This window comes from Colobus angolensis, unplaced genomic scaffold, assembly GCF_000951035.1.
Source record: "Colobus angolensis palliatus isolate OR3802 unplaced genomic scaffold, Cang.pa_1.0 Scaffold394, whole genome shotgun sequence".
NCBI lineage: Eukaryota > Metazoa > Chordata > Mammalia > Primates > Cercopithecidae > Colobus > Colobus angolensis.
Window position 1 is genome coordinate 3,565,990 of NW_012117310.1, and position 21,763 is coordinate 3,587,752.

General features: G+C 36.6%; 1 protein-coding gene across 6 annotated transcripts in view; it reads left to right on the plus strand.

Annotated features, from left to right (window-relative positions):
* The window catches only part of DYNC1I1 (dynein, cytoplasmic 1, intermediate chain 1), a 338,857-nt gene that overhangs the window by 292,725 nt on the left and 24,369 nt on the right, over nucleotides 1-21,763 (plus strand). For all 6 annotated transcript variants that reach the window (XM_011955110.1, XM_011955104.1, XM_011955108.1 and 3 more), the window contains 2 exons: nucleotides 10,766-10,906; nucleotides 15,089-15,214. In XM_011955110.1, coding sequence (XP_011810500.1) covers nucleotides 10,766-10,906; nucleotides 15,089-15,214 — 267 coding nt within the window. The remainder of the gene's footprint in view (nucleotides 1-10,765; nucleotides 10,907-15,088; nucleotides 15,215-21,763) is intronic.

Genomic DNA, 21,763 nt, shown 5'->3' on the forward strand with positions numbered 1-21,763 from the left:
TCTTCTACTGTCTCAGCCCAAATGTTCAAAATTTCCTCCATAGTCCTTCTTCTCCATCCTCCCCACTCTTTTTTTTTTTCTTTTTGAAACAGGGCCTCTCTCTGTGACCTAGGCTGGTGTTCAGTGGTATAATCACGGCTCACTGCAGCCTCCATCTCCAGGATTCAGTTGATCCTCCCACCTCAGCCTTCCAAATAGCTGGGACTACAGGTGTTCATCACCATGCCTGGCTAAATTTTTGGTTTGTTTGTTTGTTTGTTTGTTTGTTTTGTACAGACAGGGTTTCGCCATGTTGCCCAGGCTGGTCTCAAACTCCTTGGCTCAAGCAATCTGCCTGCTTTGGTCTCCCAAAATGCTGGGATTACAGGCGTGAGCCACCATGCCGAGCATCCCGGCTCTTTCCTCTCCCACAGCACCTCCTGTGACTGATTCTAGTGTGCACTTCAAGCCCACCCTCTCTTTCAACTTCAGACCTGCACTTCCACCGTCAGCTTAACCTGAGTGTCTCCACCAGAGGCTCAAATGCACTGTGTTTAAAATATAGATCAGATCTTCCTCTATTTCTCCATTTTTTCTATTTTCTACTCATTTAATGGTATTCATCATTCAGTTGACTGCACTAGAAAAGCTGAAAACACTCTCGTGAATGTTAAACATCTCTGAATCTGTTTAGCACATAGCACATCTATCAATGCACATTTAATACATTAATAGGTAATTGCAGCAGAAAGTCTTAACTACATACCCAAGACTTTTCATAACACACCCCACTTTTCCCCTACCCAAACCAAAATGTCTTTGTTTTCATTATTTCTTAGGATAAATCCTCAGAGTTCACTCAGGCTGTCCCCACCTCTCACCTTTATATCCGTCTGGGAATAACATACTGACTTAGCCAGGTTTTTGCATGTTTTGCTTTCCTCTTCTTGACTGTTTTCCTTACCATCTGTCAAAGTCAATGTATCTTTCAAGGCAGGTCCCCTCACCTGCTCTAGATAATACCGTCCTTGACCAAATCAGACCCTGGTAACACCAACACACCACTGCTGCCCCCAGTCTTCACATTCCTCTGGCACCTAACATCTGTACCACAGAATTTAGCACCTGGCTACATACTTGTTCTCTTTCTTTGGTATAAACAAGGCAGAGAGCCAGTCTGTTTTCCAGTGGTTCGCAGATATGGTAGATTTCTCCCAGAGTTGTTCCCAGAATTGTGTCTTTGAGGGGGAATTTGTATTCTTCCTTTCTTCAGATGGTAAAAATCCGGGTACCTCCTTGTGATATGATGTGTTTTCCCTTTTGTCTTAGTTATCAGGAAATTTAGAGCTGTTTCAGAACCATATTGTAATAATCAGCTTATCTCAGGATCCTGGTAATAGCTATGTATTCTACCTGCCTTCTTTAGAACTCTGTTGTGTGTTTGTTCTTAATTTTGCAGTATATTTAACTTGTAAGACTCCATAAATCCTTTTAGAACAAAGTAAGAAAACAGATCCCCAAATAAGCAATATTCTTCTCTTATTATATCATAATTTTCATTCTCTTACCTGGATTGTTTGTGCTTGAGAACAAAATCAGATCTTGTATTTCTTTTGATTACCCAAAGTAGAAAGCATATGTTAGGTCCTTTAAAAATCATTGCTGAAATATGTGCTTTGTTAAAGTAAGTTGGATTATTTTAAATTGAGACAGAAACATCTCCTAAAATGACATCATTCTAACAAAGGAACCTTAGCGTGTTTTATTTCTGCTAATGGCAGGAGAAATAAACATCTTCTGATATTTTGAACATTTTGGTAAATGTTCAAAATATCAGAAGAAAAACATGATAAAAATAAAAAGTTGAAGTTTTAGCTATCACCGACATCTAGACATAAGACTTGAAACAGGCAAGAGGATTAACAAAATCAATAGTTTACTGCCAGTAACACTTACCAGATAACAGAGTGCATTTTTTCCCCGCAACCCCAAAGCCCTGCTGGCTGCCTTTCTAATAAACACAATGTTCAGGTGGTGTCTGACTTATTTTTTTTTCTTCCCTTATCCCCATTTTCACTCCCCCTTCCTAACATAAGATGGCAAACATTAAAATTGGCTTTCAATAAAACTACCTGTGCCAGTCATCAAATTCTTTTCTTTCTTTCCCTTTTTTTTTTTTTTGTTTTTGTTTCTTCTTACAGCTCACCCAGGGAGAATCGTTTGACTTTGAAAGAAACCACAAGAATGTAATCAAAAAGTCACCTCCAGACTTGGCCTATGTTCATACTTCCTGTCCTTTTACCTCCACCTCTACCCTACCCACCCACAAACATTCATACATTCATCCACCAACACATACCTATGGCTGTTAAATATTTATGCAGACTTGTGAATAATTCATAAAAAGTACAAACACTTTTGAGACTTGAAATTTATTCAGCTGACTGGGCTTTACCATTGTCCAACAAGTAGGGACTTAGTGAGTCCTCTCTTTTGCTCCTTTAACCAGAGTGGAAATGTTTTCCTTTTCATTGTAATGATATACTAAACGAGTTGCCTTCCCCAAACTCCTCCTCCTAAGTAATAACATTGCAGAGAGTGCACACACTTAGAGAGAAAGAGAGAGAGAATGAGAATAACAAATACAACTATCTACATAATTATGAGATCAAAGATTTCCCCACCCCACCTTTCTGCTCTAACCTACATTTTAGTCTAATGTTGGAAGATAAATTAAAGCTCATCTTTATCCCCAAAGTAGCCATTTTTGTACCAAACCAATGTGGGTCCATCTTGACCAGCCTCCTGTGACCTGAACCTTGCAAATTGTCCAGGACCCATAATTAATACTAGACTATTTTCCCACTGCCACTTCCAGCATCCTGAATTACCTCACCTCACATTTAGAGCATATTTGTTTCTTGAACAGAAATTGATTTCCATTTGGCTTTAGTGAAACAGAATAAGGTAAACAAATCTGCTGCAAAGCAGGAAGCGTATTAAATATATTTTACATTTGAACAAAATATGTTGAACTTCTGCTATTTGTGATTCTCCTTGCTGGTTCTCTCCACCATTAAAATAAATACAAGTAATATCTGTACTCATATTAGATATGATGTAAAATACATAACATTTAGCAATGGGAGATGTGGGAGTGCAGAGCTACATAAAAAACCTCTCCTTGACTCTTTGAAAATGTGTCCTTTATATATATGGTCTATTATTGATGCAAGAAATAGAGTTAAACATTTAGATAATTTTACCATTAGATTTTATTAGACCTGTTTGATAGGATAAATCTGGGCACTTTGGTATATATTTCTTGAAAAACATAAAATCTGTCTAAATGTCATGTTTACTAAATGTAGCAAGATCACTAATGTCAGATTAGCTTTAGAAATTAGAAAATGTTAACCTGAGCATGTGAGAAATAAATATGAAGGGGGAATCAAAGTGTAATCCATGGATCTGAGTTTATATCTGAAATATTTATGCCTTTCTTTAAGAATTGTGTGTGTAGGCCAGGCGTAGTGGCTCACGCCTGTAATCCCAGCACTTTGGGAGGCCGAGGCGGGCAGGGATTGAGACCATCCTGGCTAACATGGTGAAACACCGTCTCTACTAAAAATACAAAAAAAAATTAGCCGGGCGTGGTGGTGGGCGCCTGTAGTCCCAGCTACTCGGGAGGCTGAGGCAGGAGAATGGTGGGAGGCGGAGCTTGCAGTGAGCTGAAATCATGCCACTGCACTACAGCCTGGGCGACAGAGTGAGACTCCGCCTCAAAAAAAAAAAAGAAAAATAATTGTGTGTGTATGTATATATGTATATTTAATTTATTTATATATGTGAAATGGGTTGTTAGCCAGATGTTAGAAGAAAAGGTTGGTAGTTTAAGGGCAAGAGTGAAAATATTTTGCTACTTAACTTACCCACTACTAAAATGTGTTTGCACAATTTGACATTGAATAAGTAATAAATAAACAAAATAAGTCAAGCCTGCATATTCTACTTTATTTGCTCATTCTTCTAAGTTTTCAAAGCTTCAAGGCGCTGATACAACCACATGTCTAGCTGCCTCTAGGTCCAGTCCATCCTCATCCCTGTATACCCTCCTAATCCTTAATACCAGTGTCCACCTCTTCCCTCCAACCTCCTAATGCAGTGTCTAATCAACCTGGCCATCGTAGATATATAGAATGCTTCTTTGTCTAAATAATACCATGTTGGACATGAAACCACTCAGCCATGGTAAAAATAGAGTTGGAGCAAAACAACCAAAGAGGGGCTCTTTTGAACCTGCTTGCCTCCTTTACTGCCACATGATCTTTCAGAGAGAAAGACTATCAGTCCAGAATGAGAATAGCAATCCAGAGAACAGCTGCCTCAATTTTGCTAATGAGCCAGCTTGGCTGAACCTGGTTTTGGAGACATAGTGACTCTCTCTGCCCTCCTCGACTGAAATAAGCAAGAAACCAGAATGCCAGTGGAGCCATAGCCGTTGAAATGGCTGTAAGAGGAGTTCAAAAGAGCATCCTTCCTTGCTTCCTGTTTTCACAATGGTTCTATATAGATTTGTGCTATTAAAACACCAGTTTTGATGAGAACCTTGGGTGGAGCTGATATTCATGAAAATCATGCCAGTGAGGGAAACACTCCTTTTATGAATTAAGCAAAGCTTGTAGCTTTTTTCCATGGCTTTAAACATTCAATACTAGTCAAAACCTGTGAATATGTATACATTCTTTTATATGGATAATTAGCTTCTTTATTGGTGGCGCCTCCTGGATTAGGAGGATTCTTCCATGCAAATAAGCAGTAGAGAGAAGCAGTGCAACAAAGAACACCTTTCATGTGGCTTCAGAACTTATTTAGCAAAACTTCTACATTTATAGAGAAGTAAATGCTAAATTCCTGAATTTCTATAACCTTCTTTCAGATCGTTCCATATTAACTAATTCAGATTAAAGTCCTTGCATATTTTTGGTTAATGCACACAAAAAACAAATAGACCACCATACATAGTCTGTTGAGAATAGTTCACCAAAATTGTTTATGTCCAGTTTTGAATTTCTCACCATGATACAAACAGGTAAAGATACCATTTAGAGATCATAGTATTGTTTGAATATTAGTCACAGAAGTTAAGATAAATATAGGATATTTTGTCCATTAGAAGGATCTCAAATTAAGTTGCAAATAAAGTTTTCCAGTGATAGTACCAAATTCATAACACCTCCCTTGGGCCAAAAGAGTTGGTTTTTTGGTTTGGTTTGGTTTGGTTTGTGAGTTTTGGTTTACTTGTTTGTTTAAGCACTTTCTTTTTATGGTGGAAGCCTCCATTTTTGTGTGAGCCTGAAGTTTTGGGGTCCTTTGGTGGTTTTTTAAAAGTGATATTGTGGTCTCACATTTTAATGTTTCCTGGAAGAACTAGCTAGCTATTTATTTTAATTACTTCACAGGAACCCACATGACAATTTTTGAAGGACATTTTCTTATTACTCATTGTTTATTATTTTGGTCATCATTTTTCCCAACAGGATATAGTTTTTAAGGTAAGATTCCATGAGTTTTCCTTTTACTTCGGAATTTATAATTTATAAATTTTACTTTTAGTTTCTGCCCCTTTTCCCACCAACCCACATGGTGCCCCCTACCACACTACCCACCCAAAAGATATTTTCATGGTTTGGGTCACTTAGAGACAAATGCAACCTCAAGAACCACAATATTTGGAGGTGTTAGGAGACATTTTAACACAAATCTTCCTATTCACCAGCCTTCAAAGCACTAAATCCCATTGGGATGCCTAGAGGCACCTGATAAGAGAAAAGTAAATAATACAGAGGAAAACCACCATTATATTCTCTAGATTTAACTTTGGCCGATATATGACATCAGAAATAGAAACTCACCTCTTGTGAAATCATTTTGTTTAATTGATCAGAAAAATCTGCAGGTCTATTCATTTTCAGACATATATTTATAAAACTAAAGCTCAATCTAGAGATCAAGTTTTATTGTAAAACATTGATAAATGTGAGTTTCATTTTTTAAACAGATTTCACTACTTGCCTCTCTTATGTGAATTTAATATTTTTATTTCTTCTCTAATTGATCAAATAAGAAGTTTATCACTAATTCCATAATTTTAACTTTTTCATTGAAAACCACCCTGGTGCATTTTATATGTATGTTTTCATGAAATAGAGAGTAAGAAAAAAATCACTGTGATATGAACTCCACAAAACATAAAGGAAGATGGCTTTAATGATAATAGTTACCTTTGGAAAATATTTTTACATACTTTTTTCCATTCTATCCTTACCACAGGGTAACAAAGCATGTAATAAAGCAGTTATAGAATCACAAAGCTAATAGGAGCCCTTGAGGTCAGTAGCTCCAGCTTTCCATTGTAAGATGAGAAAAGTAACATCCAAGGATGTTAAGTTAAATTTCCCAAGGTCTGTAGTTTTCCACTGTCTCCCATTACCTTTTCTGCTCCATGCTACCTTTTCTGTTCCCATGTTTCAGATAATATAATTACAGTCCCTCACCCAGAGTCATACAAACCTTCAGTGAACTGGACCCCAAGTCCTTGCCTTCTGACATCATTTTTTTCCATTCGCCAGTGCATAGCCTGCTGTTCATTTCTGCTGTCTAAAGGACCATTCCTATCCCATTTCTAGCTTTCAGGAGAAAAAGATTCCTGTTCATCTCACAAGATGCTAAAGACTCCTGCAAATATATGGATAACATCCTCAGGATCATTAACAACAGACTCAGGAAATGAAATAAGGGTCTGACTGCATTATTCTTAAACTGTTTCTACAAGTTACATAGTATGTGCTTAGTAAATATTGGTTGAATTGAATGGAAGAGTAAAAAAAATAGAGGTAACAGGTCTTTTTTTTTTTTTTTTAAATAAGGACTGAAGTTCATTGCTATGTTTTGTAGAAGGACCATATAGTCCCAGTAAATAGAGGATATGCTTAACAACTAGGAAAACCTGAGAGCCAAATCCAGCTTTACCACTTAACAACCTTTGTGGCCTTGGGAAAGTTACTAACTTTCCTGAACTGTAATTTTCTTTTCTGTAAATACCGTCTACTTTACAGAGATTTTATGCGGATTAAATTAGACAATGTACATATAGAGTCAGGCACACAACAAACACCCAACAATTTACCCTCCCTTGCCCTTCATGTCTGCCTGGGAGGTGACCAGTAGCTTGCTTCTCTGCTCTGTTTGAGTCAGAGTATTAAAATCAAGCTGGGTTGTGCCTGGATACTTTACCATTATTGTAACAGCCCTGGAAGCACAAGGTGCCACAGCTTTATTTCATTGGTATGTACCACACGTGCAGTAGGCTGTGTAACAGTGTAGTTTTCCTTTTCCCCTTTAACAGTTTGCTGATACTGAACGTGGCATAGAAAAGGAAACACAGGTGAAGGGGGTTTTTTTCTAGTGAAATTTGATTGTTTTGAAAAATGTTTTTTACAGTAACTTGCTGTGGAACAGTATTTCATTTGCTAAATGGCCTTCAGAATTTTGTAGAGTAAATCTTTAAAATCATTAAGCTTCTGTAGCTTTCATATGTACAAATAGTATTATAAGATTCATTCTCAAAAGTATTGGTCAAATTTGCCCCCATCATCTCCAACCTTTTCAAAACTTGTAGTATTCTAAAATAAGTGGTAATGCACAAGCAAGCTATAACATGTTTGTGGATCCAGAAATTTTTGTCTTATAAATTCAAAATCTTTAGAATCTTTAGAACCTCATGCTTTTAACTTCTTTATGAAAGTTGTAATACTTTAAAATATATATGAGTTTATGATAATACATGAGTTTACCAATTCTAATACTTCATGATATACATGAGTTTACCTTAAAATCTTTTATATAAAGTATTTGAGACTGATTTTTTTAAATCAGGTCTTCAGATTACCCTTTGAGCCTGAATAAAATAAACTAATAAAATCCCTTTATCAAAAAATACAACTAATATTCAAAGAGCACTATTGCAAGTGACATTTGCCTATGCCCATAGGTTATGCCTGTGCTTTACTTGGCAATTAGTGGTTCATAGATGTCAGCCTATGTGGTACTTTGATAACAAGTTCAATCAATCCTGATCAAGACTTTCCCAACCTGCACATTTATCAATGTTAAACAGAGTCTTTGAAAATAAAAGCCTTCCTCCTTTCTCCCAAACACACACGTACTGTAGCCTAGAATTACTTGCACAGTGACTTTTATAATAAAAGGTTCAGTCTTAGGGTGAAGGGGGATAAGGAGGTTGGAGAAAGCCTAAAGAGCAATAGCATTTCAATCAATACTATTAAATATAAGAAACTGGGTTTTGGTAACATGAACAATAGCAGTTATTTCCAGATACTTAAAATGTGAAGTCTCCAGAATATACTACGGTTTTGGTTACATTTCTCAAAGAAGAAACTACTAAAACAAAAAAGGAGATAAACAAGACACTAAAGATTTACAGGATAATTAAAGAATGAATGTATCAAATAATATCAGTTCCTTAGAAAATGACTGTTTAAAGCTGGGTGGTCTTTTAATTGATCAAAATAAGGATTTGCAATTGTGTTATGTGTTTATTATAGGTCTGTATGTGTCTATCTATATGAAAACCTCTATACCCTCAGATATACTATCAGCAGAGTTGATGAGGATCCTGACAATTGACTTTTTAAAACATATATAAATCTTTAATACCCTTTGACTTTAAGAAAAATTTATTATTCATATTCTTTAACAAATAGTGGGATGGCTAGCTATAAAATCAAGAATTTGCAGTGGGAATAATCTTCTGCTGAGAGTTACAATTTAATATTTATAAGTGGTCAGTGAAGGTGCAGCCACTCCACATTGCCTTTTAAAAAATATTAATAAGGAAAAATGATACAATTATGCTATTTTCAGGTGTCATTGGACAGTTAGGTTTTTTGGAGAAAGTAGTTTGAATCATCTAGTCCAAACAGTGAGAGAAAGAAAGATGCTACAGAAACAGCCAACAAGCAAATAATTCTGGCTTCAAGTCACACTGCAAATATGGTATATAATACATACTTTGGCATAAAAGTATTATAGAATCATAAAATTTAAAAAGCTGTAAAGCTAATGTCCAGTTGATCATTTTGTTATCTCAATGTCACATAATTCTTTTCAAATCACACCCTCCATGAGATACTTTTTGAATTAAAAATAAGACATATCTCACTGTATCCACATAGTGGCCCACCTAAAACATTCTGTGTTGCTTTAATGTATTAAAAGTTCGTTCAGTTCTAAGTGGTGATTTTTAAATGTCAAAGAAATACAATTCATGGAAAAAGGACTCACAGTTACTACATTAAATTTTTGCGTGATATTTAGGTTACAGAAGTTTTATTGTTTTCACACTGCTTTTTCTCACTTTCATTTCAGCAGATGTATTTTGTGCATTTTATATTAACTAACAGTTCACTTGGAGAGATCACTCTAATATTTGGAGCCGATTCCCTACAGATACATTCTTTAAACCTACTGTGCAGAAAGGATTTGATTGTTCATATTGTATGTTATCTTTTCTTGATCTTATTACTCTGGCCTGTACAGGCACTCAGTGGAACCCATGAAGAGAGTACAGACAGCTGACTGGATGAAGAAGACATTGGGGAAAAAAACTCCCATTGTTTAGATTTCTGTCAGAGGATATAAGAATACTTAATTTCTTTTATCTCTAGGGCTTTCATTATCATTTAAATTTCATTTTACATTAATTGATCAGGGATTAGTAAAGCCATTATGCAGAAATTAGAATAAGACAAGCCAGATGGAATGAATAATTCATGAAGTCCAATTACGTTTTATTTCTGGTGTACTTTCAAACTTGCCTCTGACTTCTGTGCTATTTTGATGTGACAATATTCACTGGAAATCAAGAGTGCCATTTTAATTTATTGTATCCCACTGGAGTGGAAGCATTTGTATGCACTCGGGGTTTGTTAACGCATTTCCACACACACACCCCCAACACCCGAAAGTCAGTTTTCGGGATTCTGAAAACACTGGGTGATCTAGGAATACGGTTCATTTTGTACAGAGGTTCAGGGGCACTTCAATGAGACACACTAGTTCAACTGATTGGGGTGAGCTGACCCTATGCAGAGAGACTAAAGGCGTAGGATCACGAAATGATTACCTCCTGGAAGAGCACTAATCCTCTTTAAAATATTGGTACGCTTTCCTCGCTGCAAAAGAACCCTTAAAATGTAAATTTGGCCGTGAGTTGGACTGGAGGTAGCAGCAGCTGTTGCAGCTACAGATGAGGACCACGAGGTGGCAGGGGTTGCCTTCAATGAAAGGGTTCGGGGCGGTCGGGACCGCCGGGGCTTCAGAATATCCCAGTGGGTCCAAGCCGGGCCGACCACGGTTGGGTTTAGGCTCCGAGCATCTTGCAAAGCGTTGCCGGGAGAGAATTCCGAATTAATGGGCAGTCCCGTCCACCTGTCTGGAATGCCTCATACGACTGTGTCTGAAACCGCCTCCCCACCCCCGGTCCCAGCCCCCAGCCCCTTCAGAGGCCCCCTCTCCCCCCGGTATTTATTTATGCCACTGGACAGTTCTAGTCACATTAAAGCTCCGGTTCACCTTCTCGAGGACTTTCATCTCGGGAAGTTTTATGACACTTTGTGAATGTGCAAAGTTTTTAATTAGGCTCTCTAGACAGCCCGAGGCAGCAGCAGCGCCACAAAGTCTTCACGGTCTCTCTGCTTTACAGCACAACAAGCCGCTCTACTCCTTTGAAGACAATGCAGACTATGTGTACGATGTCATGTGGTCCCCCGTGCATCCCGCGCTCTTTGCCTGCGTGGACGGGATGGGGCGCTTGGACCTCTGGAACCTCAACAATGACACCGAGGTGAGCGGCGGCTCAGGCGCCCGGGCCGGAGGGCTGGGAGGGGGGCGTAGTCGGCCACTCGCAGTCTCTCCCTCTTTCTCTAAAACGGCCTTTTTTGGACAGACCTTCCAATTGCAGCAGGGTTGCCGGCCCCCCATTCTTGACTACCCTGAAGGGAATTGGCAGATGCATTAGCCAAAAATCACTTAATCTCCCTTCATCCCTAAACGGTGGCTGCTCCTGGACAATTAACCACCCTTTTTTGCAAAGAGCAAAACGTTATGCGTTCACACCTTTTCCCTATGGGACAGTACACGCAGGCATTTGTCAGAGCCGTGTTGAAATAACTTTACTGGCAAACACTTGGAAAAGAAAGCTTTTGTGGACGTTGATTCTTAGATTGGGCTTTTAAAAGGGGTTATTTGTCAGTGTTTGCTACTTGCACCATTTCTATTTTGAATCCATAAAAGACAATTCTGTTGTCTATTTTTTGTTTAGATCTTTCATCCATTTGATTTGTACCAAGGTAAATATTCCTTGTCTAAGATATCAAACTCAGAGGCAGACTTTTACAACAGCCTCTAACTTTGAACATGAATATCAAACTCAGTATTTTTTTTAAAGAGATTTTAACATGTCACATTTACAGTAAGTGAAAGTACCCATTTATTTTAAAAAGCAGCCAGTAATACTGTTTTAAATTATGCTATAAAATTGTATGTTTTAAAAACTATGCCACATGCATTGTTTCTTTTTGCCAGTCTTGCAAAATTATTGAGTTGCTAATTCAGCTACTTGGATGTTTTGAGTTGTTTTTTTTTTTTTAAACATAAATATTATTGTCCTTCAACTTTATAAAATAAAATGGTCTCTGCATCACTTCTTGGTTTCTGACTCAAGAAAGCTCTCTATAAATAAGAATGGACAGGTAAGAGGAACAAGTGCTGCAAACTATATGTCAAGTGGAGAACAACAGAAAGGTCTTTTGAAGTGTTTTGAGCAGGAAACAGCTCAGCCTTTTTAATTAGGAAGCCCACAGCTGGAGGATCTGAGGAGGAGCATACTTCCCTCCCATTTTTTTTTTTTTTGCCTATGTGTGGGAGGGGGCAGGGAAATATTCTTCAGGTGTTATTATTGACTCGTTGTATCTTCAAAGGTATATACACCTATAATCGCTGCCAAGTAGTTATCTTTTAAAAATCTTTCAATTTGAGTCTGTTTTTCCTTTTAGCTACAAGAACTCTGTAACAAGAAAGAGTTACGTAATGAAGCATCTTTGAAAATAACCAAAAGGCATGAGTACGTGAAATGCCCCATCATTTGGATATTGAAATGTTTGTAACATTATTGTTTTTATTAGAAAGATGTTATTACCCTATATTGTAAGGGTTTCCCAGAGTCTTCATCACTGTTTATTAAAATCATATTGCTTCTATTTGCTAGGAGAAATTCATTCATTTAAAGCAACCAAAAAAAAAAAACACAACATTTTCCTGATTGACTTAGGAGACCACTGTATTAGAAATCCAGCTTAGTTGAGATAATGTTTAGGTGATACCCAACTACAATGCATATGAAGGGAGAGTGAGTGTTCTACAAACTCCTTAATAATTCCTATGTAACTGTTTTTCTTTAAAATTTTTTTTTTTAGGTAAAATGAAAGTAATGTCTCAACATTGATAAACGTAATTTTTTCCCTTCTCTCTCTAGGTATCAAGAGACAACCACCTAAGAGTTTTATAGCTAAACATGTTTTTAAAATCAGTTTTGGTCATGCAAACTGTTTAGTTTTATAGTAAACATAATTCTGCTTTCACAATAATAGTAGAGCTACATTGAGTCCAGCTCAAATCCAGTAATTAACCGAACACTTTTTAAAACCTTCAAATCATTTTTGCCTTCTGGCAAGTTGAACAAGATTTTTCAAATATTTGTCAGATTAAAAACTAGATTTGTTTAAAAAATCTGAATTATAGTACAGCAGTATGTTTTGTTGTTATTGTTCATATTATTACATTTTTGGACCAAGTTATTCCATCTGTTCCTATGCAAGGATAGTTCATGTTTCCCACCTCGGTATTTCTGATTTCTACTGCTTAAGGTAATAATTTATGATATATAAATCTTGTCTTTGCAATTAAAATGACTGAGCCAGGAAAACTGTGGAATAATTTGTGAAACAAAATACAAAATAAGAGACAGAGAGAACATATGAATTGTTTTTTATTATTCATCAACTTTGGAAAAGTCATTACTGATCAGATTAATGCAAATATATTTTGTCATTTTCTTCATGCATTTATGAATTTTCTAGCATAATACAGGCTGTGATAATTATTTTCTATCATTTATAATATCTATGAAAAGAATCTATTTTTAAATGTTTAAAATACTGTTTCAGTTTGTTATAGTAGTTATATTCCAAATAAATAAAATTTTTGAAAATGTATTAGGCATTATTTTAAATGTGTCACAATGTTAGTTTATTTTCAGTTTTTTTTGTTATATTCATATTAAGATTAAACATTTTATTCTATTTTTAAGATTGTTCATAGATTACCTAATTCTATTGAATATCAGATTGTTCATGGAATTAGGTAGTAGAATTAAGTAAGAATCCTGTATGAACCTTCTAAATTGTGGTATTAAAAATTAACTTTGAAGAGTCTACAGCTGAATCACATATTTGTTTTCTGGGCAGCACAGTAATAATAAAATGTATTGACAGAATTATGATCCATCTAAATTCACATTGTTTCAGCCTTTGAAAGATTTGGTTAAAAATTCAGACTCTAGCTTGCACAGCAGGTACTTTTATTATAGAAATTGTGTATTTTTAAAAAATAAATGAGCCGGGAACTTTTGGTTTTTTTGTTGTTGTTGTTCACAACTGACATACAGTGATTTAAGCAGGTGAAAGAATTTTTATTGATTTCAAGATTAAGTTTAAACATAGATTCTTACATATGATGGAGTTTTTATTGCTATTTTAAAGATAGGTATTGGGTCAATAATTTTGTATAAACAGATGGTTTCAATTCCCTGAATAACAGAATGCCAGTGGTACTAAGCCACAGTACATGTTGTGTTTCCATTCTAATGTGACATTTTTATTAGACACAGGTCTTAAACAGTGGCATGAGATGATCTTAGTGGCCCCCTTTTCACCATATTTTTTCTTTTTGTTTTAATATTTACCTTTTCCTTTCTTAATGGCATGTTGTCATTTCCTATTCAACATTCTTGTAAAAGGCTCAAGAGATCTGAGCTTTATGTCAATTATAAACTTCTAACCTTGAAGACAAGCTTTCACACAACAGATAATGGAAGAGAGGTAGACACACTAAAAAGTCTTTCCAAATACTGAGGTTCTTGGAACAAATACTACAGGTTCCATTGCAGCACCTCCAGTTCACTTTAATTATTATTACTATTATAATTATCAATGCTTTTAGATTTGAAGTGTTTATTAAAGGAGATATAAGGCATTTTCTGTGAGTGGGTGGCTGTATTCTATCACGATGTCACCCTGGAGATAGTGCCAAAGTTGTGGATTGCTTATTACACTTCGGTACTGCCAGAGGGAGGAAGACAGATTTAACAAAAGAGAGAGAAAGGGAGAGAGAGAGAGATAATTTGAGTTTTTTGAAATTTTTTTTTTACCTTTATGTTTTCCTTTCTTCTTCTGATCATCTCCTCCCTGATGAGGTTTTGAGGGATCAATACATATGTTTACATTTTCCTCGAAAACTCACATTAATATGACTTTTATTCCACCACACACCGCCTTTCTGCCTTTTTAGTATCCTTAACTTTGGTAAATCCTGAGATCTCTCTCTCTCCATCTGTCCATAAACTATGACCCGATGGGGAAGGATCCCATTTAGCTCCTGTATTTTTTGTTGGATGTACACTTGTCATAATCCAAAGAAATATCCATGCCACTTACTGCCCGGTGACTATATAAAAAGACTCTCCCTCCTTTTCTTTTTTTGTTAAAATGTCTCTTCTCTCTACCCCTTAATTCAGTGGAGCATATGATTTAAGAACAATGAGCCCTTTTTCCCCCGGCACAAGGGATGAATATTACTTCATGCACCTGAAGGCAGTTGGTGACTCATCCAGTTAAACGTATTATTGCAAATTTGTATATTTAAATTCATATTCAGAGATTCTCTTATTCTGTTGTAAACCCTTTGGCAGGTTCCAACAGCAAGTGTGGCCATTGAGGGAGCATCCGCCCTAAACCGTGTTCGTTGGGCCCAAGCCGGCAAAGAAGTTGCTGTTGGGGACTCGGAAGGCCGTATTTGGGTCTATGACGTTGGAGAGGTACATGTGTATTTGTTTGTGTTGTTATTGTTTTGACTTGTATATCTACTTTAGAGACCTAGTGAAATTATTGGCAAGACCTTGTAGGCCACAAGGACCCTCTATAATATGCTTGCAAATTTCCATTGACTTCAGTGCTAGTTTGGCGAGACTTCCTTAGGGCCTAATTTGATCTTCTGTCTCCATGCACAGGACACTTATGTTAATGATCTAAGCTCCTTTTAGAGTGCTGTAGAATGTCCCATCATCCTGTGATGGAGAGTGGCACTTCCCACTAATTTCATGAGAATGAAAAGTTTAAAGGCCGGGCGCGGTGGCTCACAGCTGTAATCCCAGCCTTTGGGAGGCTGAGGTGGGTGGATCACAAGGTCAGGAGTTCAAGACCAGCCTGGCCAACGTAGTGAAACCCCGTCTGTACTAAAAATGCAAAAATTAGCCAGGCGTGGTGGTGGGCACCTGTAATCCCAGCTACTTGGGAGGCTGAGGCAGGAGAATCACTTGAATCCAGGAGGCAGAGGTTGCAGTGAGCCGAGATTGCGCCATTGCACTCCAGCCTGGGTGGCAGATAGATTCCATCTCAAGAAAAAGGAAGAAAAGTTTGCCAAATACATCATGCTAAAATTGAATTTGGAAATTTTTGTTTACTTGAAAAGTAAAGTTTTGGTTGGTACGTTCAATTAATATATATACTATTTTTCTTTAATTAAAGTGTAGCCAATTGAAAATGAGATTAATTAGAATTTTGTGCTGTTTGGTGAAATTCAAAATTTCCTGAACATCGTGGCATGTAAAAAAGGAAAAAAAAATTACATCTTTTATTTCAGATAAATCTCCTTGAATTTGTATGCGATCTTAATTTAATGTTACATTATCAGTCAATTGTACTTAAGATTGTCTATTTATTTTTACTATATGAGAAAGTGTTGACCAAAACCTTCATTTCTGGTGAGATAAAGAATTTTTTCCTTAAAGGAAAAGAAAATATTGAACTTTCAAGCAAAACAAAATAAGAGTGTTATGTAATGCTATTTTGGCATAATATGAATCTAACATTTGCTTTCCAGGGAGAAAATATACCACATTTGTATGCATAGCATCCTAGACCTAGAAAGTACTCTGTGAGTGCCTGGTGGATGGGTTTAGCTGATCAGACTGAGAAGGGTTCTTTATGGTTTCATCAATCAGCATTCTATAAATTTGGCAATCCTAAATGATTTGTTCTACAATGGAACTTTTGATGACATATTTTACACTGCTATATGGTATAGTTGATTATGTTGAAACAAGCTAGATGGTGTTTTTAAAAATTCAGCCAGGGACAAAAACCGAATGACTTTAGAAATGGAAGTTTTCTATTCTGGATGCATAATTCTAAGTAAAAAAAAAATCTTTCTTTTACTGCATGTTATCTATTTCATTTGACACCCCCTTGACTACTGATACCACAAGCTGAGTTGTTCCAACAGTGACAAAAACTCTGTTAATATTGGCCCCAGTGATGAAGATGCAAATGGTCTGGTGACTATCGATATACTTTGGAGTCTTTGGGAAAGAGAATACCCTCTGAGTCGGAAATACCGCCAGTAGTGTTACAGCAGTATTTTTTCTTAAATGAGTATTCTTTATGTTTAATGTATCTTTCTCATGGCCTTCATCAAAGTAAAACTAAATGACAATAACAAAAACAGATATTCTTTATTGGCCACTTCCTAAAAAATAAAAAAGAGCAAAGGAGAATGTAAAAAAAAGGCTTTTCTCTCTTTCTGTCTTTTCTTCCTTTCTTCCTTTTCCTTTCCTTTGTTTATAACAAGTGTAATTGTGGGAGAGAAATAGACATGAAGACATGCTCAGAGACACAATGGCAGAAAATAGATAAAATGTAAAAACTTTTTGTTCTACCTCCTTTGCATATATATAATGTCCCCTAACTCACTTAAGATTATATACAATATAATTATTTTATCCCTCTTTGTTGTATTCTAAAAGGACTGAAAAACAGAATAGTTTAACAATCTGTTTTATATTTTAAAAGGCCTTTTGAAAAGTCTTTATTTTAACTTAAATATTATATATACACACACTATATATATGCACACACATACATTCATACACAGTCTCTACGCAATAAGGAAACACAACATGACGTATATACAGAATTTTCTGCAATAAAAGTGATTTTATAGCTTTTGGACAGAATTACTTGAATATGACATATTTTGTGAGTATCTATGATTTTACAAAAGTTACTTTGGCTGATATGTGGCTGCTAAAATTTCTTTCTAGGATGCTATCATCATTTCTAAATTGTAAAGTGTTGTTATACTCATATTTCTACTATCGTACTGGCAGGTCAGGCTGGTTTTCATTTTTATGTTATTGCCCTTACTTTTCTAAGTGATATTACAGACTATAGAAATGTCTGCAACTATAGGCCAGTCTCGCCTATTGTCTGGAGTCTAGACAGGCTATAGAAAAATCTCTGTAACATATAATAGGCCAAACAATTTGTAGGGTTGTTTATCCCTACAAATTCACTACCAAGAAAAAGAAAGGATATACTATTTGATTGAGAGTAGGTAATATTACAATCTCTAGCCCTTCTCTGAATGACTGGAAATCAGGATAAGCTTATACACTTGAACAATTCTTTAGGTATTGTTGATCATATACAAAGCAATCCATAGCTCAGAAAAACTCAGACTTCACAAAATAATTGCCTGAACTGTGGTTTTTTTCTAAGTATTTTTATAAATTATATTTATTTGGGGAGAAGGGGAATTTTTATGTTTCTCTCTGTCACCACTAAGCTTTATTCTAAATCGCTGAAGACCTAGTCTGTAGCGGCACCACGTATTAAAAGGAAAAATGACTTCCCTACCTCTGAGGCTTAGCTGCAGCCTGCTTCCGAAAGAGGTAGATCCCTTAAGGGCAAATGCTGCCGTTATTGTGATTACTACAGGATCGTTCACCAGCCCAGAAATGACAGAACATACCTGTGCTTAAAGAGAAGTGTACCCTCTGGACAAGTGCCTTCTCAGTCTTCCAAATCACCTAAACTGTGGAAGGCCAGATGGAATGCTTCACGGCAGGGTGGCCCACTTGGAATCAGAGGTCCTATCTAAGGCTGGTACATGACTGACTGCAGGGAGGATGGTTGAGCAGAGAGCTATTTAAGAAGAAACAAGTATGGCATTGAAGACTAAATTGCCAGTAGGCTCTGCCACCATTTACCAATATTCAAAATTGGTTCCCTGGTCCTTATTAAAACAAAACTAGTAACCACGGTCATGCTAGCCTTTAGATAGAAAACCTTGCTTTATAGAACCCTCTAGAAAGAAGACAAAATGCTTTTAGATAGGCTTTGTAATACAATCTGTATTAAAAAGTAGATGGTAGGTTTTTTAGAGCACACGGTGTTGGTCCATTTCCCTCAGTACATTGAATAGATGTCTGTGGGAAGACGTCTTGCATTAATTCTCCCAGTGTTGATTTGAGGAGACTTCTTTTAAGCTGGGGAGAAAAGAGCGGCCTGTAGGCTAGCTTTTGCCAAGACCCTGTTCCACAAGTGAGGCTGTCTTGAAGAGTATAGGACCTGTGCAATTGCATAGGGCCCCGTGCTTAGGGGAGCCCTGAGTTTGGGTCATTGTCTTACAATTGCTAAAAATTTGTCAAGAAGGAATTCCACATATTCATTTTTCACTGAACCTTACAAATTATGTAGCCAGTCCTGTCCACTAGAGTGTTACTCTTAGTGCCACTCATGAGGCAAATCAGAAAAAGAAAAAAAAAAAAAGGCCGTAACCTAGATCATTAGGAAGAAAGAGAAAGCTCTAGAAATGTAGTTAAATGGATGGACACACTACAATCTTCTCATTACCTATTTCTCTTTTTATTCTTTTGTTTTTTTTGAGACGGAGTTTTGCTCTTGCCCAGGCTGGAGTGCAATGGCGCACTTCTGCCTCCCAGGTTTAAGCAATTCTCTTGCCTCAGCCTCCCGAGTATCTGGGATTACAGGCACACGCCACCACACCCAACCAATTTTTGTATTTTTAGTAGAGACAGGATTTCGCTATGTTGGCCAGGCTGGTCTGGAACTCCTGACCTCAGGTGATCCACCTGCCTCGGCCTCCCAAAGTACTGAGATTACAGGTGTGAGTCACTGCGCCCGGCCTCATTACCTATTTCTTAAAACTATTTAAAAATGTTTAGTGAGAAGGGCCATGACTCTACCATTATAAACATCAAGGTACATATAGAGCTAAAGCCATGCTGAAGATCCAGTTCACCTCCCACAACTCTGTTTTGATCACATCATAGTTTTACCTGAAAAATGTATTAATAATATAATTTGGGGAAAGATCTCTGAGATGCCTACCCCAGTTAGAGTGGAGTGGGACAGCCTTTCTCTGACCACACCATTCTTGAGATCTCCCTGAAGGGAGACTGCTGTGAGCACTGATGGAAACATCCCCATTCAAACCCAGGTAGACTTGCCTTCCTGTGAGCCCTGGCACTCCCTGATTAGGGCATGGCAGAAAGGGACTCTGGTGTCACCAGCCACTGACAATCGTCTGTCTCATCTCCTGTCCCAGCTCAGGCTGCAGCTGCTGCAGGGAGCCCCAGCTCAGTGCCCCCATGACCATGCCTTCCTCTTATTATGTACACTTATCCTCTATGACTTTTAAGATGATGGCAGAGAGCAGTGGCTTGAATCCAGATTTAGTGATACAATTTATTATGAACTTCTGAAGGGGTAAACATAGGATTGTGTATGAGCTCACTGAAATCACCAGACTGAGTTTGTCCATCTCCCTTTTTTTTTTCTTTTTGTTACATTTAAATGACAAAGACATGAGTAATATCCCACAACCTATTACTCAAGAGGTAAAATATAAAACAGCAATGTTTTCAGGTAGGTCACATGGGGCTGTGTTTATATAGCTCACATTTTTGGTTGTTTGATTTCAGCATTATATCTGGAAAATACACTGTACACATTTATTTTCACAGATAGGGGTCTATTTTCTTTGCAGAGCAGGTGCTGAACTCCCATTAGCATAAATGGAAGTTATGCGAATCTGAATCTGACAAAAGACAGAGAAGACCCCTTTTTATTATTTGGCTATAATTTTTATTCTATTTGTGCCTTGAAAAGTTAATTTACATAGACAGTGGTTGCATGCACCATTTAAATTTTCTGAGATTCAAAATTAAAAATAAGCCTAGATTCTGAATAAGTTTTGAGAAATCTCCAAACTATGGGATGCAATTTGTTTGTTTTGGATTATAGGAAGGATTCCATGCAATTAAATGAAACATGGGTAGGATAATAAGTCAAAAATTAACTATTAATATACCTGAAAAGGGAGGTATTATTGGGTTTTTTTTCAAATGATGTATGAACACACATTTTAAAGAATTAAAAATAAAAATTACTCATTGCCATGGCTCCATTACCAAAGAGCAAGCTTTTCTATGTATACAGAGCTGACTTCAACAGCACATAGGCCAGTATGTATAGAATAATTCATGTGTCCTGATGATTGATAGCCAGCCTATCTACCTGTCTTTCTTGCAGATGTGTTTTATAGAAAGCCTGCCGCCATTGTTAAGGCTTCAGTGCTGTCACACAGATGCGGCTGTCATAAATATCCCCTAACAACTATGTTTGCTGCTTATCTGAATTAGTTAGAATGCTGTTTGCAGCTCCAGTTTTGAAAGAAGCAGTTTATCTTCCACCTCCTATTATTTCTTTTTCCATTAACCTCTTCCAGGGAAGATTTTGTTTTCAGTTGTGATAAATTCACACAGGTTTCAAATCCCTGATTATATTTTACAGTAGTCAAATGATAAAATTACAGAATCATTTTCAGCTCAAAGTAGGATTTGAAGAATAAAATGGCAACTTAAAAACCATGGTTTGAGAGATGGACAAATCTTATCCTAGCTTTATTGATTTGGTATCCTATTCACTAATTACCTAAGAAAATATGCATAAATCTTTAAATTTGAACTCTGAACTTTGGTAGCATTTCAAATAGCTTGTTTGATATGACTATTTGGGGGCCAAAAGAATAGTATTCATTTTATTATAAATTTCAATAAGTATAATACATTTAACATTGGAAATATGGGCCTTGAAAAATTCGTGGAAAAGAAAGATGTGGGTTAACATGAGAGATCAAATGTAACACTGCTAAAAAAGTAAAACATGATTTTAAATGTCCGTTTGAATATATTTTAAAGCCAAAACGAAAAATCAGGAGTGAAAAGTTTATTTGTAACCCCAACAGGAAAAATGGCCTACACAATATATTTTAGAATGATGGTCAAGGTGTTACATGTAAGAACTGTTAATAGGTGCCTCATAAGGTTTCATAGCCAGCAAGAATAAGAATAAAAGAAAAGAGATTCAACGGGCCGTTTTTTTAATGCTTTCAACAGCAGTTTGATGTAGTGGCATCTGATAAACTGGAAGTACTAGGAGCTATAAAGGGTTTGAGTGACACAAAATAAATACAATACAATGATGATTTTTAAGGGGATCAC